This window comes from Bombus affinis, chromosome 15, assembly GCF_024516045.1.
Source record: "Bombus affinis isolate iyBomAffi1 chromosome 15, iyBomAffi1.2, whole genome shotgun sequence".
Taxonomy (NCBI): Eukaryota; Metazoa; Arthropoda; class Insecta; order Hymenoptera; family Apidae; genus Bombus; species Bombus affinis.
Genome location: NC_066358.1, coordinates 8,501,152 through 8,529,066, shown reverse-complemented (window position 1 = coordinate 8,529,066; position 27,915 = coordinate 8,501,152). Strand labels below are relative to the sequence as shown.

Genomic DNA, 27,915 nt, shown 5'->3' with positions numbered 1-27,915 from the left:
TGCTGCATAGCCGTTTTCGTTCGCGAAAAATTCACACGAGTTACCGGTTCGCGATCGCTTGGGCGAAAAATCTCGCGGTGAAAGACGGCCAATTCATCGCGCTAGAATTTTCACGACGAATACCGCGACACGGAATTGACCCGTTTTTCGTTACAACGGATAAGCTGTTTTCATTTCGTTTCGAGGAAAAATATTGGGAATGCGCGTTAGCGCTAGCAAACGGACAAATGAAATCTCATTGTCTCTCTTTTCTATGCAGCTGTTTCGTTCTTATCGTCTGTGTCTCTGTTTGTTTTCAGAAGAAAATCAATGCAGGAAATTTAGCATCCTTTCTCGTTTTTTCCATCAAACGCTATTCGACAGAGGCGATTCTCTCGCGTTAAAAAACCACACGTTCGTTCAAAGGTCCGAACGAACGATCCCTTTAACATTTCCAATTTTCTATCGATATTCGTGCACTTGTTGGCGACAAAATAATTTGCTAGGTTGTTTGCGCCAAATTAAAGCGAACTTTATACGTACGTGGCAAATCAAATTTCTTGTATCTTTTAGGCAAAATGGTAATAAGGAATAAGAAGATCGAGTCGCGTCTGAAAAATTTACCGGGATTATGATAAATACTTGATAATTAAGAAACCGTTTAACGCCATCAGAGGTGCGTTATCGATAGCCTTTCGTGGCGATATCCCTAGCTAGCCGACGCAAAAGCGTTCTGTCACGTTTAATGGAAAGTTCAGTTTCTCCCTTGTCTGCTGATGCCCGAAGGGTACGATAATTTTACGGGTCATTTGCATAATACCGTCGACCAGTCACGTGAATCACTTTGATAAGCCCAATATCAACGGTTTACGCTCTATCCGTTCGTCTGTTTCCCTGTACTCTGTACGCGATCTTCTCCACCAATGGCTTCCATTTGCCACTCGATCCCGCTAAGCACTGCTGCACGGATGTCTCCACTTTTCGGTGCTCTAGGCCGTGTTAATTTTATAAACGTTTGATGAGATTCGCTTCGAACGTTTCTACTTTCAGCTTCGTTAATAACCAATTCGGCGAGTACCATGATATTTCTCAAAGATCGGAGATTCGGCAATTTTCTATTCTACTTTTCTGCTTTACCTGTTGTATTAACACCAGTTAGCTGTTTCGAAAACATTGAAAAGTTTGTACGTAAAACGAGTGGCAGAAAGTAAACGACGACGAGTATACTCAAAGTCAGAAACAGCTAGTTGACTCGAGACGTCGCGTCGAGACGTTCGATCGACGTGGATTTTTCGCCCTAAACGAACATTTTATCGCCGTCCGTGACACGTTTCAATGGGAAAGAATTAGAGTCACAGGCAAAGGTTGGAGCACGATGTAATTCCATTAAATTAAACAGAACCGGCAATCCTCGATAAAAGTATGGAAACGGTTGGACACGTGGAGAGGCGTCGACATCGGACAATAGGCTACATTTGCATTCAGAAACGATAAATGCAGAAAGGCAGTTCGTGACGGCGCAAATGTGCGTCGCAAGGTGAGGCGGGATTGCTTAATAAGCACTTGTTGCAATAATCGGATGAAAATAAAGCTGGCGGGTTGTAGCGGTACACGCGATGTAATAACCTACCTACCAATGCGATGCTTGGCCGGCTTTAATTTTGACATTCTCCGATGGAGTTGAAACGAGGTGTGCTCTAAATCCACAATATCCGTCCGAGTAGCTCCCCGAACATGGCATAATAACATCAGCTGCTACAACTTCAATAGAACGCCGCAACGTCCTTGCGGTGTGCAACCCCTTCCATCCCCAAACGACGGAACTTGAGTTTGGCAAATTGGGTTCTCGACTTACAATCAACCGCATTCCGCAAACGTGTAACACGTCCGCCTGAGCGCACAATTCCGAGACACTATCCTTCGAAATATCGAGATATCGCTGTTACCTTGAGCATCGACATCGACGCTTCCTCAACGTTTCCACCTCGCTTCTCCCGTATCTTTCGTCTATTCGTCGCGAGTGGAACGCGACTAATCGTATGCTCGAGTTTAGAGTTGCTTGGACGAGTGACGTTGAAATACGCGAATCGAAGAATAGATCGTATAGAAAGAAGGTACATGGCGAACAGAAGCTTGGCGTTGCTGAAGAGGAATAGTATTAATTAGGATCTGATGGTCGAAGCATCGGCGGAATCGATGGCAAAGAAGTTTATCGCGCGAGGGACGAAAGTATTAAAACACAGCTTACGAAATTCATGATAATACGGTAACTTTGGCACAGCCGAACCATGCTTTTACAAGAACTTTCCTAACGTAAACTCTGCAAGTTCGTTAGAAGACAGTAGTGTACACAGGAAGAATAAACCGTGGGTTCGTACGAAAATAAAATTCCAATTTCGATCGAGACGAGCCGAGTCGGTTGCAGAGACGATAGAAAGGCGCGTGGTCAACAGGAAACGGAAAGATTGATTTCACGAGTCAAAGACGAGCCCCGGCAAGTTAGTTATCGGTAAATGAGCTGTCGCTTAAAAATGCAATTTTCCACGACGCTCCTAAGAAAGTTCGCCTCGATGGAATTTCCAGACACCTCGTCCCCCTCGATCTGGCCACGGATAGCCGGGATGAAAACTACCGCAAGACGCGATGATGTCAACGATGCCGAGGAGATGGCGGCAAATTTGTTCTGTTAATTCGGCCCATGTTTATTTTCCCTAAACTAATAGCCCGACGGGAAAGCAGAATAACGTGTTCATTAAAGAACGCGGATAATTGAGTTTCAAGTTTTTAAGCGCGCCACCATCTCCCGCTATCACGATATTTCCTATATATTTGAATCAATATTCGATCATCCCGTAGACCATCTCTTTTTTTTTTTTTCTTTTTTATTGTTTTAGTTTTGCTAAGACTTTAGCTTAGAACAATGGGAGTCGTTTCTATCGGAGTTTTAAAACATTGAGACAAAAAACCGAATAGGGAAGGGTAACAAATTGTAACAAAATGCGGGAAAATTCATATCTAATCGATTTTTATCCGATATATAAGCAACAACGACTATAAAACTTGTATTCGGCGCTGGAACTTGAGACCGAATTATTTTCAGTTTTCATACTGCATCGAGCATAGATTAGAATCACGTGGCGAAGAAAATATCCTATCTACCCTTATGTATTTATAACAACAGTTACAATTAATAACAAATGCTTTGTTATCGGAAACTGTAATGGCGGAATTTAATTTCATCAGACCCGGGGGAAGTTTCATAATTATATTCTATAAACTTTTAATTAAAGGCACGCGTTCTCGGCTACGCGATATATAGGTACGGATTCGATATTCAACGTATGTTCTTGCAAACCGTTAAAAATAGATTAGAGGCGTTCAAAATACGATCGTAACGTAGGGTAAATTCTGTTGCTAATAAATAACATCGACAAGTTTCCATTTCGTTTCCATAGCTTCTCCATTAGCTGAAGTTCCATTCCACTCTCCTGCTATATTATTTCGTATTTGTTGCTTCGAAACTTGTTCGTTTGATCGTTGCGCGTTGTTTCAACGATAAACAAGGTTATTAATACCAACGTGTAAAGGTTGATTATTTTAATAAACCGCAGCGATGAGGTAACGCTTTTCTACGTTGTACGCGTTCTTTGGTAAAATGTTTAATTACTAATTACCGGTGTAACGATCGACAACGCGATACCAATGTTTACACGATCAAAAGGCACGAATATCTCTATTTTGAAAAGAAAACACGTGATTTTGAAAGAATATCGGATTTTACTCTGCAACGATTTAACGATCCTTTCGTTAAATATTTCCAAAGAAACTGTATTTTCCAAAAGTTGCAGGCTACGCGCTTGAAAAAGTACGTTTCGTGGAACAGATTTTTGCTAGGGTCGCATGTTGCATAGGCATCGATTTTTAAGTCATCGAATCCTCCTTCGGCGATACAATTTATGCAAAGCACGGTATAGTTGTATATGGGAAATATCCGTGAAAATACCGTTTCGAAATCAGCCGCAGATAGCGAACGGTCGCATAAATAAGCCGTGTATCTGCATTTTTGAATAATTTTGACGCCTTGTTATCGCGGCAAACGTGTCCTCGCCATTTCTTAAGCGATAATCTCCCGCCAACAACGCCAAGCATTTTTATCGTCAAAGTTGTTACCGCGTAACAAAGTTACACGCGAATTGCTGCTGGATATTAATATTTAAGCGGGCAGGTTCAAACACGTTCGTGTTACCTTTCACGCGCGCGATCTTAACGATTCCTCGGGTTACGAATATCGTCAACGGTGTCTCGTTATGCTCTGATTATTAAGAATTTAGCTTGTCATATTTTTAACAAAGATGGGTCGCGAGCCCTTTAAATACCATTTTTCGACTCTCGGTTATACTCTCGTTAAGAGGAAACTTCGTCGACTAAAATACTTTGCAACTCGAGTTTCGCCGTTTCCAGTTCATGGAAATGAAGAACGATGGTTCGGCGTAACTCGAGCTAAATGGTCGCGTCGTAATGAAAAATTGTTCGAAACATCGGTAACGGTTCAGTCGCGTCGAAATTATTGGCAAGTTGCCTTCACCAGACTCTCGAGAATCCTCGGTGATCGTAACTCTTTTATTCATGAATCCATTCATCGTATGGAAATCAACTAGACCGCGATAGCGGTTAAAGACACTTAAGAATGCCCGGCTGGAATAGCTCTGTCTTTCCATAATTGCGAAAGCACTCGAAGCTTCTTATCTACCGGTGTTCCACGACTTTTTACCGCGTGCGATGCTGCGAATTTCTCGGATAACTGCGATCCTCGTTTCCACAGGTGCAAAAAGCCTCGCGTGCGAGCCACTCGATCGAAAGCTTCTTCATGAACGCGAAACACTTCGAATAAGACGTTTCGCCGCTTTTCCTCGCCGTAACTTCCCCTCGAAAGCCGCCTTCCAGGGAACGTTAATACGTCTCAGAAATTGCCATCAGCTCGTTCACTGCCAAACACCGAACCAACGAATCTCACCACGCAACGTTACAAGACCGATCGGTAGACCGATCTCTTTCGGCTTCCTCGTCGTTGGATAAGATAAATCACACGCAATTTCGAATCTCGTGTACTCGAACAGCCGCGACATTTTCAAACAATTGAGAAACATTTTACGAAAAAGTCAGGCGTGTACGAGTTTCGAAACAGCTCTATGCGTCGAATTCTAGCATCTTTTCGATAAGGGATGAATGCAGACTCACCTATTTGGTGCGAGAGGAACGTGACGAGAGGCAGTACGGCGTACAGCCATCTTCCACGACGATCCTTCATACTGTCGATGTTTCTTTCTTTCCTGTCTCTGCGCTGATCCTTCCTCGCCCCTCGAACGACAGCTACGACGAACGCGAACACACTTCGATCTCTTTAACAGTTACTCGCAGAGATCGTGGTATCATTCGATGTAATCAGGACTCGGATACACCCATCTCGCTTTCATCCTTTTGCCCCAGCTTATCCGCGTCCCATGTGCAAGGTGGCATTCAGAATCATAACTGATTTCCAATCAGTTTGTCTTCCACTCTTTGGATTCACTGGTCGCGCGAACGAATAGTCCCGAAATACGCGACGATCGCCGATTCGCCGTTAGACGTGGCGTCGTTGGAAAAGGCAACGTTAATGGCGAAGAAAGAATGCGATGTGACGACGCGAACACAGCATCGATAGATAAGGATTTTACGAATCTATCTGGCGCTTTTCCCTTGGTGATCGAGAAGACGCGGATTCGAGGAGGGATCGTATTATTCGTCGTGCACGTGGCTTGCTTCGAGCCAGGATTTCCACGCGTGCATTATCGATTCTTTCGAATCTATTTGTAAGCTTTTATCGACAGTGGCTGTAATTTCGATCCCCCGAAGTTTTAATATCGCGCGACGATCGGCCTCCCGAGGATTAAGCTCTTTTGCGCGTGGAAACCACTATTATGTCTCTCCGCTATATCCTTCGATCGGGATTCGCATCGATCGTAATTCGAGACAATTGTGCCGCTTTAGCCGGTCGCCGACAAATTACAGGCCGACTCGCGTTTTCCTCGATCTTGCAATCGCGAGAAACTGGACCATTCGTTCAAAGTTTGCTCGAGAAATCGACCGTGATCGCTTCTCGCTGTGCGAACGAATCTCCAACAACGTTGTGAAAAGCGTGGAAAGACGAAGAAAGAAACGGCGCGATGGCACCGAGTACCTGCCCGGTACCGTTCGATATGTGTTTTTTACAGTTTATGTTCTCGGCTTGTGTCCTTGTACGTTGTCGCGAACAATCGGTACAAATGGGCGTACAAATGGGTTCTTCCTGCCTGTCCATTTAATTCAACCTCCGAGGGAAATCGTGCACTCGTTCGCGTTCATCACACGGTCCGAGCATGGGCCATTAAACGAGCGTCATAGGGCGCATTAATCGCACGGTAATCCGCCTGTCTAGCCTCCGTGTTTCATCGCCTCGCCGTAATGTTCAAGCGGTTGATCGCTGCAACTTCTCTCGTTCCGCTCCAGCCTTCCTGAACCCTGAAAAACAACGAAACGACGAATTATTTGACAAAGTTCGTCGTCCGATCGAACATCTGCGGCAACGCAGCGGCTAAATGATAATGAAACGCGTAAAATCAGCTTCTCTTTCGTGCGCCGACGAGAAACAGCTCGAAGAGAGTACGAGATTTCACTTAAAATCGATTTTTATTCGTTTATCCTTCTTTTCTGCAGTTTTGCAAATTAAAAATAGATACTCTCGCCCTTTGTGTCAATCACGTGACAGTTTTATCGGATATTTTTAACAACGTATCAGATTTCCGATAACTGCTACACCGTTCAACTTTACGCCTATCAGCTTCCATGGTATCGGCTAGCAGGCCAGTTTGGCCTAAAATTTACTCGCTAAATCATCGCGCGATATATTCCATCGTAGAAACTTTCCAACTTAAAGCCTCTTCCTATGTTCTTGCTTTTGGAGATATGTACATGAATCGCGAAAGCAAATTCACGGTATACGTTAACAGGGGGAAATAATAGAAACGCGAAGAGCAGACTGTGCGCGACGCAAGCTACTCGACACGTGGAAAAATACAAGTAACAGAAAGAGTGGAATAAACACAGCGTAACTGCAAAGTAAAAATCTTAAATAGGCGATGTTCTTCGACCGGTTCGCGATTCGTACCGATCGTTACTTTCTAAAAGACGGTCGAACATCCGTTAGTTTCTCTACCGCGAAACAGCGTTTGTTTCCACACACAGCTGACCAGCTTTGCTCTGGATTTACCTGCATTTCGTCTGAGTGCCTGTTTCCAAATTTTAATCGAGCGCCATTTTATAACGACGCAACTCCAAATCAAACGCGTGTACGTACACGTTTACTTAATCCTCGATTTACAAGTACAAGCTACGTCGTTTTAAATCACAACTTTAACTAACAACTCGCAATTGCAATCAAGCGTAACGTATCGTTTCGCGTCTCTACGCTAAGGTACCATGGTCGAGATTACTTGAAACTTCTCAAGATATTTTCTACCATATCGCCACTGATGGTCACTCGTTGCGCCCGAAAAACATAGGATTCGCGACGACGCTGTTCAGACTATTATCTTCGCAATCGGACGGATGCAGTAGGGTCCGAGTGGATCGCTCTTGTTCGTCCGTTCGACGCGACGAAACGAATCCATAATCGGGAAATGTACAATATAGGAACGGCCAGTGATTGGTACAGCTCGGCCAGAGTGCTTAAACCAATCTCGACAGTTGGAGAAGGCTGTTACAAATCCCATGGTAGTTAAGGCGTCTTAAGCGTCTTGTATGTATTCGTCCAATTCTGAACGAACGAGGTGTAATTGGGTCTTTCTATCCCCGTTGGCTAGACGATGCCAGATTCCAAGTTGCGCAGCTATAGTATCCTTGTCGTCTAGCAGGTGCACCGGCAAGTCCTCGGGATTAAAATAGTCCGGGAATCACGCGTATAGCTCTGCAGTTTAAGATTGACCTACGACCCGATTACAGTCTAGTCCAGAGTACGGATACGACCGGGATTTGGACAACCGAATCGTTGCTGGCGGCTGACAATCCTCCACGCTCCGAGCAACTGTACTGTTGTCGGTTTACTCTAGGAATTCGGTCGCTCGGGACTGTTCTACCACGGAAACAACCGATTTTTTAGATTTCCGGCGACAGCGTGTCGCTTAGAACCCTCGATTTCCGCGCGTTCCTCTCCGAGACGCGTTTCCGTTCCGCGGGCAAAATCTTTGCTGCTCGATTTATCGCTGTTAAATGGAATACTATTCCGCGGAAACGAGAAACACGAGGTCTCGTCGAAAGATGTATACGCTTCTGGTAATTGAGAAAATCTGTGGCACTTTCTACGAGTACCAAGTTGGTGTTTTGCATAAGAATGGAAGAACGCAGCGGTATACAATTATCGCGGAGAGTGTAAAATTTGTCGATACAAGAAACAGCTATTAAAGCGAGCGTCGAGGGAGCTTTGAAAAAAGCAAAGTGGATACAAAGTATGTATATCATCAGCCACCGCGGTTTTTCCTGTCATCAACGTCTCGAACAACTTTCAGCAGTCTGCTGCTCAACTTCTTACGTAGACCGGTTCAAATTATTAAGCGTTGAGAGCAGTTTCGCTCGGATATACCGCGACCCTTCCTATCGTCCCGGCTATGTTACGAGGTATTACGTTGAAAAATTCCTGCGTGCCGTATACTTGAGAGGAATCGCGACGCTCGGGTTACTTAAGAAAGAAGCTACAAATCTCTTAATCGTTGCAAGATTATCCGTGAAAGCGAAGGGTCTGAGCCGATACGAAAGCTTGTTCGAAGGGAAACCATTGTCGGTTAAAATCGCTGGTTCCATCACGACCAAATTCATCGACGTACTAATTCGGTGGTTGCAATTTCCTCTTAGTTAAATAATCGTAACGTCGGTCTCGGTATATCGTTAAGCACGACGCGTAGTAAATTGGCTTCCTTCGTTTTGAACGACGTTTAGGTAACGCGTCACAAGGATGGACACGGAAGTTGCATCGTTAGCAACAGCAACTGCAAGCAACAGTTTCGATGCACGTCACAAGTACACTCTCGTTGCTCCGAAGCAGATTGTGCGACAAAAACGCAGCACGGCCGACAAGTTGCTATGCTCTTGAAAATAAGGCAGAGTTACAAGCAGCTTTGCACGAAGAATAAAGAGATGTCCCAGAGATATCGCATTTGGCACAGCGGAATTTGCCACACGCGTAATATAATCTGTCGGAGAAGAATAAAAAAGAATCGTAGATATAGATTTTTTTGCCATTTCATTAAAAACTTGATGTTTCAGAGAATAGAATACTGCAAGTTCAACTTGAACTTCCAATGCGTACGATATACATACACGAATCGAAAATGCAAATTCTTCTTCCATCGTACGTACGTCCATGAAATTTGTCAAGAACGTTGTTCGATTGATCGGTGTATACGCGAGCGTGTGTGTGGAAAGTACATCGTTTTTAATAATTTCGATCGAAAACCTTTCTATCAGATGAACGTTTCATGCGCGACACCAGGTATACGTATTATATATACGGCGAAATTATAAAGATAACGATCTTGCAGAATGCAGAAAACGAGAAGCCGATGACGCGGAAGATGTCCGAACAGATGAATAGAATGAGAACTGTACCCTGACGACCGAGAAAGTATTTTGTTTGTAACGGATATTAATTAAGAACGAACGGAACATAGTTCGTTCATCGCGTGAATCGATAGATTTTGAATTCTAACAACGTGAAATAATTGCCACTGTGTTTTTTAAAAAATATAACGATTCGCTCGTATTTCGTTTTATGGGTGAGAAATTTCAGAAAAAATGTAAAATATTCGCACTCGCGATTCCTTCGTGTTTCGAAACAACCTTTGCCCGTACCATGTTTCGTGAAATCTCGTATTATAAATTGCAGCAGCCAATAAAAGAAAAAGAAAAAGGGGGCACGAGAGAAACTTTCGAAAGCTTTGCGTAAACGCATTTCGAAACTAAAAGTTTTCCATTAATCACAACCCGGGCAGAATTTCAAAAACACGATATTAATTTAGCTTTTAAGGCGAAGTTGCAGCCTTTTGAAGTTAATCCTCTGAAAAAAGGAGTCTAAAAAGAGCGACGTAATTTAGCTAATCGTTCGGAATTTTTTAAAACGATTCCCTACAGAAAATTACGCGTTATTTCGTTCATTGATAACCATTTGGCGTATCGGACGATACCACGCGAACGAAGCGCTTCCATCTCGCAAACTGAACGAGCAAATTACTTTCCGCGCGATATTAAAAGTAAGTCGCTCTCGCCGGCTATCAATTTTCCGAAATCGAATTCGACGAACGCCAGCCTCTCGCTAGAACAGCTTCGAAGGAAACATATCGATCATCCGTGTACCACGCTAGAAGCTTCGGGTTTTCGTTCTATCTCCAATTTACATTTCATATGAGACGTTAAAGACAATTCCGTGCCGTGGATTAACAAATAGCTCGAACAGCACAAAGTATCCGAATTTTCGATCGAGATGAATATCGGTGCACTGTCAAAGGAACGTCCAATTACGAATAATAGACGCGCGAAGACGCGAAGGTAGAATGGTGCTGCGAGAACGATAAGACGTATGGATGAAAAATTCGGCATGACACTGTAACTCCTCTGATCACTTGATCGTCGCACTGCATTAAATCCAAATAGCGGCGATGGAACCGGTATCTTTCACTTTACACTTAATCGAACAAACGATACGTAGCGTCGCACAGACTCGCGTGACAAGTAGGTACATTTATTAACCGATCGCAACGAAGGACGTAGAATAGTCCATTCACTCTCACCGTGAAAAGTACGTTACCGTTGTGTCACTGTGCATCACACGATCCCATCTAATCTGACAAGTTCAAGGAGGGAACGCTGTTACGAGAGATTGGTCCGTCATGTCGCGTAAATGTTTCGTTTCCCGACCAATTTTTCAGCTATTTCTTACCCTAATTCCACCCAACGGCCATGACAATTTTTCTACGTTCCTTCGTCCTCTCGCATCTTTCCATTTTCATTCCCGTTCGGACAGCGCGTAATAAATAATTATTTAAGCTGGCCAAATATATTAGGTACGCGTTATCTTTCGATGCTCGTCTATCCCCATTTCTCCTGTCTCCCAACACATTTTCTCTTTTCCTGTAATTCTCTTCCCTCGCGGTTTCGTATGTCCCTTTGTAATTAAGTTAGATTCATAATTTCGCTGGATCAAGATCGAATTTTGTTGGAGGCAACCGAAAAAAGTACGATCGAAAGCTTCTTAACTGTCGTTTCGACGAACAAGCGCAGACGTTTACGCAAAATGCTTTAATTACGCAACGAGAAAAACGTTATGGAAGAGCATAATTTTTTGTCTAACGACGAGTCGAGAGAAGTTATGCAATTCTCAAGGTAATTGTCGAGTTAATTGCGTTCCGACGAATTCCTACCGTGGCAAGGAATCTTTGTACCAGCAATTTGTTATTTATATTTTATCGATTAGTTTAATTGAATTTATTTGTTTGAACTGTGTAGACTCGACTTCAGCCGGACCGAATATACGTCTTCTTGTCTTCGAACTTGATACGAGACAGATAAAAATAGGTTGTCGATAAACAAATGAAATTAACGAGCTTTTCGACGCTAACGATGTTAGCGATAATTAACAAATATTTGCAAAGAAAATACATTTGAAGGCGAAATAACTGAAATAAATGACGCGAAACATTTTAATCAATTTTTCCTTTCTTGTCTTCCTCTTTCTTATCCTTGCACGATAGAAACAGAATATCGGTAGATTCCCAAGAACAAGCCGGACGAAATAGATTTAACTTGCTTCGCCGTCGCGATGTAACAAAAGTTCGCTCGATCCTCGTTGAACGTACAACGTATACTACTTCGTTCGCATAAATTTCAAACGTTTGACTACCGCGAAGAAGTTTCCTCGGTGATCGAAGCTCGAATCAAAGAAACGGAATAAAAGAAAGGAGAAAAAGCAATAAAGAATGAATTGCGGCAATGTCGGACTCAAGAAATACAGCACGGAAACTTTCACTAGCGACAAATCTGTTACACTGGCAATCCCCTGATCCCGGATCCCTGATCCAGTCCGGACTGCGGCCGATCTAACCGCAAATAAACGTTATCGGGTGGTCGCTGGGGGAAAAAACAAACTCTCCTCGATAGACGAGGCTCGAAGCGCGCTAGGGTGTAATATCGCCTTGCATATCGTCCGGGAATTCTGCCTCGTAAATTGACCAATGCTACCCCCACCCTGCCGTTTCTACGAAGCGCGTTCATGGAACGGAGTTCCGGCGATCCTATCTGTCCATCCGTCTCGCACCAAGTCGCAGGATCCCAGAGACGAACCCTACCTTGCAAATTGACCGAATTCGCGGCCCCGGTCCGCCAATTACTTCGCAATCCGGTACGTACCGCGTACGTGTAACGCGAAACTTCTGGTCGAATCACCTCGCAACAAAACCCACTGCGATTCTCTAGATGTGCGATCGTTCGAGGTCGGTTAATCGGCCGTTCGCACGTACAAGATCGGCTGCAGCACGTCCTCGATCCGTCTGACGAATCCACTGCCCGCGCTCTTCTTACCACGTTCAATTCACCACGTGGTGCCGAACAACAATCCGTTGGAATTACGCGGAATACGCGATTGCTTCACGAACGGATCATTCTGTGTTAATATCACCTAAGCGTTAACGAATAATCGTATACTAACGATGGACGTGCGGTGATGTCGCTGTCGAAGCAACTTGCCCTGCCGCGATACTACGTCCGATGTTATCCTCGCGTGGCGGCTTGTCCGCGACTGAAAGAGCTTGCAAGCCAACCCCATCCGTGTTTCCGAGCTTGGCCGTCACAGCGCTGCTGCAACCCTTACTCCAATTCACCACTCCCCCCTCGTTCTTGCTCTAGCTTTTCCCTCTCCAACCGCTTTTCCATCATCGCCCCTCTCTATCTTCCACACCTCCCATCCGATCCGTCAGTCCATTGCTCCATCGCAAAAACCTAACCCTCTGTGTGTCCTTTCTTCGATGCTGAATTCTTACGAGTCCTAACTCTTGCCCAAAGGCTACTACTTTCTCGCCTCTCCGTACTCCGTGTTCGATATTTCTTATATCGAGCATTTTCCACCACTCGAAAATTCACGTAATTCCATGACGTATCGAATCAAGTTTAACGCTGCACTTGCGAACATTTCGTGGGCAAGATTGCTGCTTACTATCGGCGCGGTGTATTATCGGAAAACGCCTAACTCTCTTCTTTCCATTATATCCCTATTTACGCTGTTACGTACGGCGTGCGATACGATAAAAGTAATCACGATTTTACCAAAAGAATAATTCCACCCTCTTTTAAGGACGGAAGACCCATCGCTGAATGCCGAATGGCAAGATTGTACGACCTAAAATACGCGTCCAGATGAATAGGGAATCCTCCACTCTTTAGGAATTGAACAAGTTTTTCAGTCCGGGATTTAGACGTAACGATCATGTAAGTGAAGTATGTTGCGTTTTGCTCGGACTGGAATCCTACTATGGTTAACTATAGCATCGGCGAATCTCTTAACGAAAGCAACGTATTCCGCTGGAGCGCTATTCTTCAAACTTTGTCGACGGAAACTACCTTCGTTTCTATCGTCTAATCGCTTGCCACGTTGCAGTTTTCGATACTGTTCCTTGTAATCATAGCGTGTAATATATTAGATCGTCCAAAAAGTTTCTTTCGCTTCATAAGGTGATAATAGACGAACGACAATTTCTGTTTTATATTATTTTATCGAATTAGGTATGATCCATTACGTTCTGTTTCTATTATTATGTTCGTGCATAATTCAATGAACTAATATAAAACAAAACACATTATTTGCTTCTAAAACGAAAGAAGCATCTCGGACAACCTAACATATATTTCTCAAAATTCTCCTCGTGATTAGACGATCGCCTTGAAATCGCGAGTAAGCAAATCTTTGCTTGTGCTCGCTTTCGCGATTGATTTCTCGTTCAATTTAGTTTCAATTTAGGAAGAGAAAAAAGAGCGCGTGGAATATACACAAGTACGTCGTGGAAAAATGTTATCGATTGAAGTGTCGGCGTACATTGGTATAGAATATGCGCTGCTCATCGATATTCCTGAAATGCATTTAACTGTGAAATCGCTGAATGATCTCGTTAAGACAGCGAAACGTTCTTTTCGTTTTAACCAACACGGTAGATACGCCTCTATTTAGAAATTACTCGTTACTTGCCAGTACTTGTTTTACTATTATACGCGGTTCTTTCCTCCATCAACCTGCATCGTTGAACAGATAGAAGCTGATGACGATAAACTAAGAATATAAATATGTTGAGAATTGTGGATCTCGATAGCCGAAATAATGGTATAGGAACGCTAAATTTATACTTGGAATTAATATTCCAATTAATTGATATTCACGCGTCTCGACATTTTCTTCCATACCCGACTGTTAACCGACTGAACAGTTTGCGTTCGTCTGTTTTCGAGACGCGGATATTCACGTGCAAGTATTTCAATCACGCGTCTAACCTAGTCCAGCACATAAAATTATACATATCTCAATAAAATATATTCGTGTTGAATTACGTCAACGATCGAATTATTCGTAGAAACGTAACGTGAGAATCGGAACATTCAGATCGATGATAAATGTTTCCTTGGTCCGACGGGTGTCGGGAAAACGAGAAACGGTTAACAATTTTGAATTTCATTTTCAGGTGTACGATATACAAGTGGACGGGGATAAATGAACATAGAATACAGGTGCAATTTGAAAAACACAGCGCCAAGCGCTAAGAGCGACGAAGCAGGGCTCTGCGGTACGATAAAAGTGTATTCCCAGAGCAATAGTTGGTAACTTTGAGCGCGTAGCATTTAGTTATATTTGTTTTTAGTGAAATATAGACGAGACGAGCTCGACATTAATGGCATTGTTGCATTAGGTCAGATACTTTGAACGTCGAAAGTGTCGTGCCGCTCCACGCCATCCCATGGCATCTGCTCGTTTTTATGAGAACGGCGAATTTGACGTTAATTAGATCGTTACGTCTTTTGTTCAGGATCTCTCGACCAACAGAATCAACGTGGTTCGTTGCCTGTTGCTTACGGTTCTTTCTGAAACGCGTAATACCATTTTTATTCGCGATTATTGAAACATCGACGCGGTAATTTCGAAACGGAAAGACCGATATTCAAATTTCTTTGAAACGTGGAATAGTCAACGCTACGTCGGCAGGCGCTCGGGACATGGCCGAAAAATCGCTGTATTTACTATGACAGGACGAGTACAAGCGATTTCTGGGAAATATGCAACGTTTCGAGAAGAAGAAATTCGCGTGAGCTCGAGTAAGTGGGATTATTCGTCCGGTCATAAAATTCGTGAGATTTATAAAGGTGACTGGATCGGCGTTGCATGCTTCCACAGAGTGGCGTTTGTAAAGTTTTACGTGACCGATATCAGCGACAGCCATCGCTTCGCTAAGCTGAAAGAAAGTTTCTAAACAATCTGCAAAGCATCGGTTACGCGTATTACGTGTACAAGTTTATAGAGAGGACTAGGAAATCTAACCTATTTCCGGTCTGGATAGGAAGCTGAGAGAGTTTCGGATCTATCAACCTCTCCTCTCTCAAATACGCCCTTGAGTCAGATGGATTTAAAGATAAGTAGAGAAGCAAGTAGCCTCAGAAACGAAAGCTGTATCAAAGTAATGGATGAACGATGAAAAACAAAAAGAAAAGGAATGAAAAAATCGCAGTTAAGAGCGAATGAAAAACACCGTGTCACGGCGAATTTGCAATATAAACGGATATCGGACGTTTAAACATACAAGCCAGCGAGCTTTAAATCGTTTAATCGGTTTCGTATTAACGTACGTAACGTTTTTTGCCATTTCATCCCCGTTGCTTTTTCAATTTTTCGTTTATTTGCATACTTGAAAAATGAGAGTTCCAAGCAAACGAAGTACATTTAAAACCGCGTTTAACAAGGTGTTTCGCGTTTCAAAAGAAAAAAAAAAAAAAAAAAGAAACAGAAAAAAGAAAAAAGGAAGAGAAGGAAAAGGAAAGTAGAGAAATAAATCGACATGGTATATCCGGATCGAAAATATAGTGGCCATTAGTTATCGCGCTGATATCTGATAGCAACATCGTACGTTAAGATAATATTCCGTGAGGTAAGAAAATTTGAATATAGAATAGCAATGTTGAATTTACTATGCGTGATATCGGCACTAGCATCGAACGAGAACAATCTTCCGAAGACGAAGAACTCCTTCGCAGAATATTTTTTTCGATATTGGAACGGGAATCGAATGCATAATGCATCGGTTGAAAATATTTCATGGCCTCTGTACTTACTGTTACCTAAACGATCGCTCGTCCTTTGAATAAAAAATAGGAAAAGAGAGAAGATCAATTTTCACGTTATTCGTTGCATCTATCGTATCGATTCTAATTAAATAAATGGTAGATTCGAGCCAGACTACGTTCTACAAATTATGGGAATACGAGATTCCGATAGAATACGATATTTCCAGCGCTACTTCAAAATGCTTAAGCGGAGACGTTCGTCCTGAAAAAATTGCGATATCTCGCTGCGTTTACTTACGAGCTACGACAATTAAATCTTTTTAATCCAGCGTCTATTAGATTTTTGATTCGTTCGTATTAGGAAACGAGTCGCCGGACTTTTCACGGATATTGACTTTCTAACAAAACCAGCCTTCCGATAAAACGTCAACTACACACTAGACGCCAAACTTCCCTCTCTTTCTCTCCTACCTTCTCTCGTAACCAACCTCTTGTCATTCTTTTTTTTTTATTTCGTTCTCGTTACCCGTTCTCTTTTTTCCTCTCTCTCTCTCTCTCTCTCTCTCTAACCTGCCTTCTCTCTTCTCTCGTTTCTTCCTTTATATCTCCTAGTTTCTTCCTTTTCGTTTCATTCGCCTTAGATCATTTTCTTTCCTTTATCTTTATTCATGTTCGTTTCTTTTCATGATCCGAGTCTCTGCCACTTCCTCTCACCCTACGAGAACTCTTTGTCATTCTTTTTCCAACACCCTTTTGTTTCTCCTCGCGTTGCTCTTTTTTACTCAACTTATCCTTTCGCAGCTTCCTTTCTCTCGAACCTCCTGCTCCTCCGCTCCTCTGCCCGTTCGTCTCTTTGTACCTTTCGCGTCTGCCTTTCTCTTTCCCTTTACTTCCGATTATTTTCCTTTGCTCACCTGTTTCGCTCTTCCATTAACCAGCCTCCACTTCCTCCGTGTTTCACGCGCCACCAATTAGCATCTCTAGCCTAATCAAGCGAACATTTTTTAATGAAACAATCGAATTCGTATTCGAATTGCGTGCCAATACTTCTGGCAAAATCTCGATAGAAAACGTACGATATCGATATCATTTAGAACTATTTCTAGTCATCGCATCGACGAAACGAGTCGCTTGGCTATTCGTGTCGTACCTTGTAGCGGCGAAATTATGTCGTAAACTGTACACTGAAATTTGACGGAAATTAACTGTTCAGCGTTGTGCAACGCATCGTCATTCTTACGCGAAACTTATGCCGGCTATTTCTCACGCGTTAATCTCTCCTCGTTACTTTTTTAATTTTATCGCCTTAATCGCCGTTTGTATCCATTTTTCTGGGTAGAGTTCAGGCATATAAACATACGCGCGACAGCAAGGTCGACAGTTTGAAAGTTCAACCTTTAAATTATTCAGCGTAGAAATTAAGACAAGCTGAACCTTGCTAACAGCGACGATTAATAAACGCCAGCATATCAAAGCATCGTGTGCAAGTAGGAAATTAAATGCGTCGAATTAAAGTTCAGAATTTCAAGCTGACGTCAATAAGCGTGCGTTTGACATGGTTTTATCTAGTTCAACGTATCGATATTCGACAATTTCGTGCTTAAGCACGATATATTAAGGTATTATGACAGCTAATTAAGATTGTAGTTTGCAGGGAATACTTTATGCGCTTAAACGAAATCATACATATTTAGAAACGCGGACTTTGATCGGCAAATTAAACTGACTTTCGTCTCGATTTATTAATATTCACCGTGTTGTCGCTTTTCCATCCATCCAACGTCCTACGTATCGTCTGCTCGCGCGATTCGATCGCTTAACCTTTGAAAGTTCGCTGACGAAAATTTGGAAGTGCCAATGCAAGAATAGGAATTCTATCCCCGGTGTTTAGGTTTCAAAGACTGGGAATGTGGAGAAATAGGATTTTACGTGACCTGTTCATCGCTCCGCGTTGTCTCTCGGATTTGATTTCTGAAGCGGCGCGGCAGCTGTACAAAATCGCCAAAACATTGACTCGAGTAGCCTGTATCGTGGTTAAAATTTCAACGGAATTCCGTAAAAATAAAATAACGAAATTACCATCTTGCGTAAATTGGCCGTAACTCGACTGCCTTTCGACCATCAGAGCTATAAAATCTCGACGCTTCCCTTGCAGATAATGTGCAAGTGAATATATTAGATTTTGCTGAACAGGTGTTTTATATGGCAAACTTTCCTTCCCGATGTGAAAGATTTATTTCGTCTAAGGAGAAAGGAAAGTCAGGTACCGATGAGAAATAACAAGTTTATAAACTCGCACGAATTTTTTTTATCACCGTTATACCGCCATCAATTTCTCAGAGAAGAGGCAATAAGTACGCTCTGAAATACTCTCGGCTGCGTCGCTATCATAGGTCGACACATTACGTACACGCTACGACTACCTTTCGTAGGTTAATACACAGCATTATTTTTTCTTCTCTTTTCTCTCTTTCGTACAAACCCGACTCGTCTGGAGCGTGAATATTTTTGCAAAGCAAGTTGCGTTCACTCATCCGGTAGCTTTAAGCCGGTATCACATAGTTGACAAGCGTCTATTTTACTCTAAACCGATCCTACGTAGCGACACTCATTCCTCAACTTTGTCTTGCATAGTTCTTGCTCTAGAAATTCAACGTTAACTAGTAACGTAACGTGTCTGCATTTCCTCGCGTTATCGATCTGCCTCTTTTTCTTTTTCGCTAGAATTTCTAAGAAAATTATATCGATATTCCGGCAATGGTCGCGCTTGTGCTTGCGAGGCAATTAATTTTCAGCGAGAAAACAATGAATTAACGTAAATGTGCAGTTGCCGTCACGAGGTCGCAACTATCGATGCGTATATTAGGTGGCGCGTTTGCTCGCACAGCGGACGCCAATTTCCTTTCGACGGATACGATAACGAGAAAATGCCATTTAAGAGGTAATTGCACCGATTTCGTGCCAGGATTATCCGAGCTACGCTCCCTGGCTGTCGTTAACCGGTAGGAGTGTAATTAATCGCGTCAAAGACGTTTTAGAAAGCCTCGCTCCGCTAGAAATTTTCCTGCTGTGCCGCTGTTCGCAATCGAACTTTTTAATGAAATGTGTTTCAAATTGCTGACAGTCAGAACGAGGCCACAGGAGAGAAATCGTTTCTGTGCCGAGCCTAATCCGAGGTTAACGCGGTTAACGTTGTCATCTTTCGATCGACGATACGCGTAACAGTAGGAAAAAACGAAGACAACAACAGCGACAGCACGAACAACAAGCACGCAAATAGATTTATCTACGTTTCCGTGTCTTTCGACGTATTGTTTCTCCATTTTTATCAACAGCCCATCCAATAAATAATAAATATACCTTTACACGATATATAATAGTTTGATATACTGTTTTCGATGTAAAGCTCCAGCGTTCGATCTATTTTTGACTAACTTTGCCAACAACGTCGGTTATGGATTTTATCGGCGATTCATTTTTCATATGAAACGTTAATGACGAAAGTTGTCGAGCACCAATCGATTTTATAACTGTTAATGGTAAAAATTCGACAGCTAAAAGGAACAAAAACCGATAATGTTCGAACAATCTTCGGCCTTCGACGAACTTTCCAATCGGTTTTTTCCCGACAAGCGTAACGGTTACGTATTTATGCCGACTTCTACGTTGCTACAATAATATTGCTGCTTTCGGAAAATTTGTGCTATTCGTGCAATTATATTAAAATTCACGAGCGTTCACCGTGATTCGATAATAAATGTACGCATTTCGACATCTCATGGTGCATTAATAAAGCGAAGTTCGTAGTAGAACGATTATTAATTAATTTTGTCATGTTTTACATTTAATCCTCAATAATGATGCCGCATAATGAGGATGTAATTCGTTATTTTTAAATTATTTTATATTAATTACTAACGCGGCGTAAATCTTCTAAACTATATGTCATCAAAGTATCGATATAATCGTGAAATACAATTATATCATTTACATATATTATGCATACATGTGCGTTACGTGTATTTCCAAATAATTTCAAGTCGTTGATTTACAGTATAGAACATAAATTGTAGCGAATATTACGAACAAGAGTAAGTCATCCAAGAAACTCGAACGTATCATTCTTCTCTTCGCTGCTCGAGTTCCATCAAATTCCAAGTCGTTGTATCCTCCTCGGATCGCGTGACTTCGTACAAATTTGTCTATTGACAAGGCAAAGAGAATCTGAATTTAGCGTTACATTGGTTATCTTTATCTTTCATCGTGTGCGATGTGTGTATCGATCGATGGGAATTAAATTCGCGTAGTTGGCAAAAAAATGTAATCTCCGATGTGTTTATTTTATTTCGCTCATGGACTATTGAAAACATCAATTTCGCCGGCGCATGTAAAAAAGCTGCAATCGTCGAAGGAAACAAGAATGCAAACTTCTATCAACGTGAACTGAATTTTTAATTCTTTCTGTAATCGATTTTCTTCCTTTCACCGGCAAACGATTTTTCTCCTTGCCTCGTAGCAAACGCATAATTTTCTTTCTAAACGATTGCCTTTGGTATTCCGTTAGCAAGCAAGGCAACTCGCTAAATATCTCGCGTACGCTTGTCGTTGTCGTAGTAAATTTCAAACGAATATTTAGCCAAGATGATCGCAACGTACGATTATACGCGTATTTACAGGCCCCGTGTATTTACGTGTACGACGTGCAAATATATCGATAATTGCGTTATTAAATTGCACGCAGGCGATACAGGTAATGCGTTCGTTACGTCTGCAGAAATACGTTATAATCGTGTCGATTGTTATCTCGTAATTAGTAGAATGTCCGATAGAAAATCTTGCCGCGGTTGCGTTTGTCGCGCTAATCGATGTTTACAGCGTTACAATCACGACACGCGGCATACTGCCAAGAACGCTGACCCCATGTGCCAGCCATCACGAAACTCCTTCGCAGAGAAAATAACGACTGACGCGTAATTGGAAGTGCAACACGAATACACTTCGGACGAGTGCTAATAATTGTTCTGTACTTGGCACGTGACAAGATTCACGCCGTTACCTAAATTTCCCAGCAAACCGCCTCAGCGTGGTAGTTCTCGATCGAACCGATTAAAACCGATATATACCGATGAAACTTTTTCCAACGGGTTTCCAGTGAAAACGAACTATTTGCTCGAGTATTTAGCGTACAACTTTGAGGAAGCAAACTTCCAATTGAATTAATTAAAAAAAATACCACCATACGATATATACGCATGTATGTATATTAGTTAATTTTTTAATCGGCTCGGCGCAACTGAATTTATTAAGCGCATCGCAAAGGTAAATATAAATCTTAAAACATATGATTGGTAATTGGTAATATCGTACGTAATACGTAACGTATAGCGTTAATCATCAAGCGTAATGATAGGGTGCAGGAACAAAGGACAATTCACACAAAACATACCTTGATTAATAGAGACCGGTAATAGAGTCGGTATTACGTTGCTCGATCGATCGATCGTTTAACCTGGATTTACGATAGGTCAATTACTATTGTAAGCGGCAGAATAGTAGCTACTCGAAAAGTTCTGTAAAATTAGAAAATACAGCGAGCCTCGTTCGGAGTTCCAGATTGTTGAAATATTTTCCGTATAAAGTCGATTAATTGGTCAAAGTACTGAAAGCAGAGAGATTTTAAAATTCTGCCCCAGATTTATTTTTGTATTGTCGCTTCTGCAAATTTTCTACCTTTTGCAGATCGAACGGAGTATCTATATGACAAGGCTTACAGCTGATCGATTTAGTCCATCAATCGCGATCGCAACATCGTCCAATTAACTTTACGCAGTTTTTATCAAACGGCACTACGATGTACTATGTTTTGAGACGAATTTTCTAACGTGATTCGTATCGCACGTTCCATTGGAAATTTCAGTTCGATAACAAACTTCTAGTCTCGGTTGATGGACGGATTAAAGAATCGATAGGAACGTACGTTAACTTCACGCTTGCTCGAATAATTTTCAAAATGAATAATTCATTTAGGTGTCTAAGAATCGCCTGACGCGTGGAAAATATTTCATTGTAACTGCTGTATGGAATTAATTCGAATAAAACGAACAATCAACAAGTAGATATACGTAATTACTCCGGTGTCTGACATGTTTCATGGTTATACTACTGAGACCGTGTACGAATAATTTGGAATTCGCTACTCACAACGAGAACCGTATGTAGGTTCTGTAGTAATATTTACGACGATCGTTATTAAACGAATAGACAAAATTATCAAGCATTTTCCGCGAAATATTTTAATTTTCATCCTTTAGCTTCTCGTTCTCTCATCGTACACTGTCGAATAAACGTAATAAGAGATGAAATTACGGGCGTGTTCGAAGGGTATCTCTGATAAAGGCCAGAAATTATAATCTTTTCTAAAAGTTAATTAAGCAGTAACTCGATAAGATTAAGTAGACAGCATTGCTCGATATAGCTGCTCGTAATTCATGCAACGGTGGAATAAAAGTGTCGTTGCATTAATACCCTCTAATATATTTCTCTCGAGTTTAAGATGAGAAACATAACTCAAAATATTTGCTGTTTATCTCGTATATTTCTATAAATCTATCGAAATGTCTATCCTCGTAACGAATTACGTGTACACCGATCAACTTGACACGGCCAAGTTATTTTTTATTCGAACGTACATGTACATGATCTATACAGAAGTACAACTTAGTCCGTGTCGCTCGCTCGAACATTAATGCGTAACTAACAACTTTCCAACTTGGAAATTTATTCAGGAAACATTCGCGAGTGCCGCTTCCTGTAATTTGTTAATAGATTTCGCGAGAAACTTCATGTTAATTTGATTCCCGGACGAATCGTGTCGCGAATTCCCCGTTGAAGAATCGCGTAACATATATTACGCGCATCTGCCATATTTTCTCTTACATCTGCTAGCAGGTTTTAGTTCAGCGTTCGTTCGCCGATTAAACGTCACAAACTCGATTGCCTTCTAGAAACCTAACTTCCTGTCGCTCGTCTAATCCTATCAAAGCGAGAAAACGCTACACGTACACGTACGATGTGTCCGGTTTATGTCGAACCGCTCGAGTATATACGAAAAAATGTTTCGGATGAAAATTCCATGACGTGTAGAGCGACGTAGTATACTCTTATCTGACTTTGCAGCGAGAAGTTACAATTTCTAAGCGGATACATCCGTCTTCTGTTGCGCATTCTTGCGGCTGACGTTCGCGCGTTTTCGAAACACCGTGTACAAACTTGCGTGTTTCGCGCCACCCGCTACGGCGATACGAACTTGCAACTTCGACGGAGCAGTGCATTTGGAAACACTAAAAAACTGTCAGCTTTGTGTTTCGACGATGCCGTACCAATGGTAGCGTTATGAAAAACACCTTTATGCGTCTCCTGTGGTGTACACGGTGTACACGTGGTACAATGTACATTTCAAAGTTCATATCTCGATAACGGACGTCGCAAAAGACACGAGTTTCCATTGCTTTGAAAACGCCAACTACGAGAATATGTAGTAAAAGATGAAGGTATCCGTTTAAGAAGATTATCCGTTTCGAGATCATCGCAGGGCCAAACATAGAGTACGTCGCTCTCGGTGCTACACGACTTTTGTCTCAAGCATTTTATCGTGTTTTTCGAGACATTTCGAGCGGCTCGAGAACATACTGCGTGCGGAGTAGATTTTTGAAACAATTTCGAGCGAAATGCGATTCACCGAGAAGATTTCTCGCGGGAGGAAATTCGACAAAGTTATCGACGTATCGCCTAATTTCTCGTCGCGCGATACGCTAATTATCGGCGCGCGACGTTCCTCGGTGAAACGTGACGCTGACAATAAGGTGTCGAGAACGATAACACTTCGAGTCTCGAGCGTTAGAGAGAAGAGAGAGAACGAGAGAGAGAAGACAGAGAGAGAGAGAGAAGCGGCTCGTCTTCGTCGTCGTTGTCATCTTCTTTTACTTCTTCCTCTTTGCCTCCTTTGCGGTGCGGTGCTATGGCCTTAAATCATAACTACGTGTACTACGTAGGTTAGAGTGGCGCAAGAAATGAAGACAAATGCCCAGCAGCGAGTGTTGTGAAGAGGAAACGCGATAGCTGCTGTCTCCGGACGCAGACGTTGCGTTGCGTGCAGAAGCCACTGCCGGTCGTGGCCAGACACGGCAGAACTTGCACGGCCCAACTTTCGAGAAACTTCCGACGACAGTTTCTTTCCCCCGGTCCGTGTTGATGAAAATTTGAACGAAACTTACTTCCGCGTAGGATTTTATGAAAAGTCCGTGAACGTTTGAAGGCGAAAACTTGCGCCCGCTTGATGAGCCAAGCTTCTGCTTATCGCTACAAGCTACAGATCATCTACGTCCCGCGTTGTTTCTCTTTTCAGCTGGAAACTCCCAAATTGTTTAATATCGCTGCGATTATAATACGCATTATCGAACGAACTACGAAATGACAGTTTTACGAAAATCCCCATTCGCGAGACCGACCGACCTAACAACGCCTTGGACAATTCGCGTATCTCGATCCGAAGGATGGTAAACGTTGCATGTACAGCGATTGCAAGACACGCAGGTGACTTTTAATTACAAGTGATAAAGCTCTTTACACCATTGCAGTTTCATTAGCATTTTAACCGACGGCGATATTAAACCGTACGACGATAAATGTAAAGTCTAGTCGGTCAATCGGCGCGAGGTTAATGAAGTCGAGTGCTGAGCGAATCGCTGTTACTACGAGATGTTTCATTTCGATGGTAGATAAACGACAGCGATAGGCGTTTCGGCATAAAATTCAGCACAAAGAAAAACATAAAAAATACGAGCTAAGAAAACTGTCGAGAACTCAACACGGATGAAACTGTCCATATAAAAATAGTTTTAACAACGAAAATAAAAGGAAGATTAGCGCCGTTGGTGAAATAGCGTCTCGTCGAAAAACACGGATACGAAAATGCGCGAACAGAAACAGACCGAATAGAATTTAAAGCGATTCGCCATTCGTTGATGAAAAAAGCGTTGATGAACTTATCAGTAAGCCGTTGCACGCTTCCTCGACAACGATTATCTCGGATAAAATTGATGATCAGGGGAAAAAGACGTTTTGGGGATTGTCGGTGGCACGCGATCGCGTAATCTCTCGCATCCCTTTAATCACCTTAATGCACGAGTTATTACTGCGAATCAAATTTATCAGAACAGCAGAGAGTAACATTATGAACAGTAACGCGTTGCACGAGTGTCGAGCAACGACGAGCCGATAGGAAATCTGCTGCTCTATATAAAGTGAAAGCAAATAAACGTAAATCGCGCCTGTTTGGGGTTGATATATGGGTTAACGTTGTCACGTGTTCCACTGTGTACAGAATCTTCCGCGGAATTACGGATTTAACGTTCTGCTTTCTCGTTACCGTGGCGTGTCGTAATCCCGCCAGGATACAACCGTCCGTTGTAATGACTAATGACAATCGAACAGCAGGCGTGTTTACTTTTCGGACGTTTAAGGTGTTAACTCCGCCAGTTGATTATCGTGTACAACACTTTTTGCCCTACGAGATCGCGAATTTCCTGTTCTCCAGCAACGAACGTTTCTCGCGTTCCGTCTTTTTATTTCCAGCTATCGTATTTCATTTAGCGAATTCCGCGTTGCTGGAACGATGGAAATCATTGCCTCTGGCAAACATGTGTACGTATCGTTCGTTGCATCGTACGAAGTGTTCGTTACTCTTGCTGCTCGAGCAACTACTAAATCGATGCATTTCTATGGTAACTTGCTAGACGGAATGGTATGGATATTTTGTAAGTAGCAGAGTATCGAGAATTAAATGTGCGCGCCTTTAATCCTCGGTTGTCGTTGTGAGTTCTAGCGAACCATTGTTTGACTTTGGAGAGAGACATCTTGAAGACGTCGCTTGTCGTGGAACCATGTGTTCGATCTACTATTAATTCGAAGTCGTATCGTATAATACGCGATGATTACACTGCCAAGAATCCCGTCAGTTTGTGTCTGACAATTCTCTGAAGTTGGTAACGGGTTGACTCAGGCGTGACGAAAGTGTATTTTCTTGTTTTATTTATTATACATTTATTTATTATTTACATACATGTTTTTGTACATTGATTTTTCGATATCGAATGAACACTATTCTTGCACTAAAAACGTATCGTATTTTCAAAACGCAAGATATAACAGAATTATATCATTTCTTCGTAAAAGCGTCTGTTTCCAAAACTTGCAGCTAAGAGGATGTCTTTTTAAAAATAACGTCGCTTCGTTCGTTAATCCTGCTTTTCCCAAATTCCAGGATGTCGAAACCATATGTCCAAATTTTGTCGATTCGCTATCATTGCAATTTCTCGAACAGCGGCTACTTGAAAACTGAACAGTGCGTGGGTGATCGAGCGTGGCAACGGAGAATTAAAAACGGAACGATCAACCTGATAGAAACGCGAAACTGGGAAAATCGCTAAGGAAATTGAGACACGGGTCTGCAGCGGGTGACATCGACGAAACGCTGGAAATAAAGTCCAACTACGATCCGTTGAAACGGACTAATGGGCCGTACGGTGTAATCGACAGTTTAGACGTATCGTTGTTAAATAATTGAGATTAGCCGCATAATTCTGGAAGCAAGTGCTCGGTCATTGATCTATCAAGGCACAATGGAGTTGGCCAACGATCACGACAATGGTTGTTTGCTTTTAGCAGTTACTATGTCGATAGCTTCGCTGGGAGAGATTTCGTCCAATGGGAGTTGAATGTTCTCATGAAAGCAGGAAGAAGTAACTAGGAAAGCTGGCTCGCGAATTTTTGCACGAGGTAATAGAAAGGTAATGGGAATGCTTTTCCTCGAGTGTTAGAACGATATCGGGTCGGGGTTAGCAAGGAAAACGTCAATGGCCATCAGTTTCCGTTTTATTTTCTGGATTCCGGAGGAAGAAAGTGCCGGTTTCATAAGCCACGCGAATAAAGGACACGTTCTCCGTCGAACGCACTTAAACACGAGATTCGGTAGCCGCGTTATTTGTTTGTTTGCTTTTTATTACGTTCCGAAATTTAATCTAAACAGAATGAAAATTCCAGCTTTATACTCGGCTGCTTCGGGTTAACTTTAATCACGGTTAAGCTCGTCTATTCGATCAGAAGAAGGTCTGGATGCTCGCGTTTATATACCCTTCGCGATATATTTTATAAACTCGGACCGACGAGCCAGCACCGAGTACAAGCAGCGTCCGACATCGCCCTAAAGAGAAGATGCTTCGGAAGGAAAGCCGAGCGAACGACGAGCTACGAATTTTTAAGCAGTGGAAAATCAGGAAATAAAGTTTCAGGCTTTAGGCTCGCATCGACGCGAATTACTGCAAGGAAATAGGACGAACCAGCGCACGATACGAAATGACTCGGACGACGTGCGTAACGTGTTTACTCGCACGCGCAAAGTTACGCAAAAGCAGATTAACGTCGTCGTAAGATACTTCTTCGCGTTCGATAGAATCATTCGCTGCATTTCGAGTTATCCAATGCGGAAATAAAATCGCTAGTTCC

The 27,915-nt window shown here is 42.3% G+C and overlaps 1 protein-coding gene and 1 long non-coding RNA gene across 9 annotated transcripts in view; both read right to left on the bottom strand.

The window, feature by feature from the left end:
- Window positions 1-27,915, bottom strand: part of LOC126924698 (basement membrane-specific heparan sulfate proteoglycan core protein-like) — a 261,267-nt gene that overhangs the window by 127,564 nt on the left and 105,788 nt on the right. For 3 of the 8 annotated variants that reach the window (XM_050739474.1, XM_050739478.1, XM_050739477.1), the window contains one exon: window positions 5,218-6,516. In XM_050739474.1, coding sequence (XP_050595431.1) covers window positions 5,218-5,287 — 70 coding nt within the window. In that variant the 5' untranslated portion in view covers window positions 5,288-6,516. Of the gene's footprint in view, window positions 1-5,217; window positions 6,517-12,386; window positions 12,856-27,915 lie in introns of those variants that run through there. The other 5 variants (XM_050739473.1, XM_050739475.1, XM_050739472.1 and 2 more) reach the window with 5 other exon arrangements.
- The window catches only part of LOC126924718 (uncharacterized), a 242,865-nt gene that overhangs the window by 149,302 nt on the left and 65,648 nt on the right, over window positions 1-27,915 (bottom strand). The window lies entirely within an intron of this gene.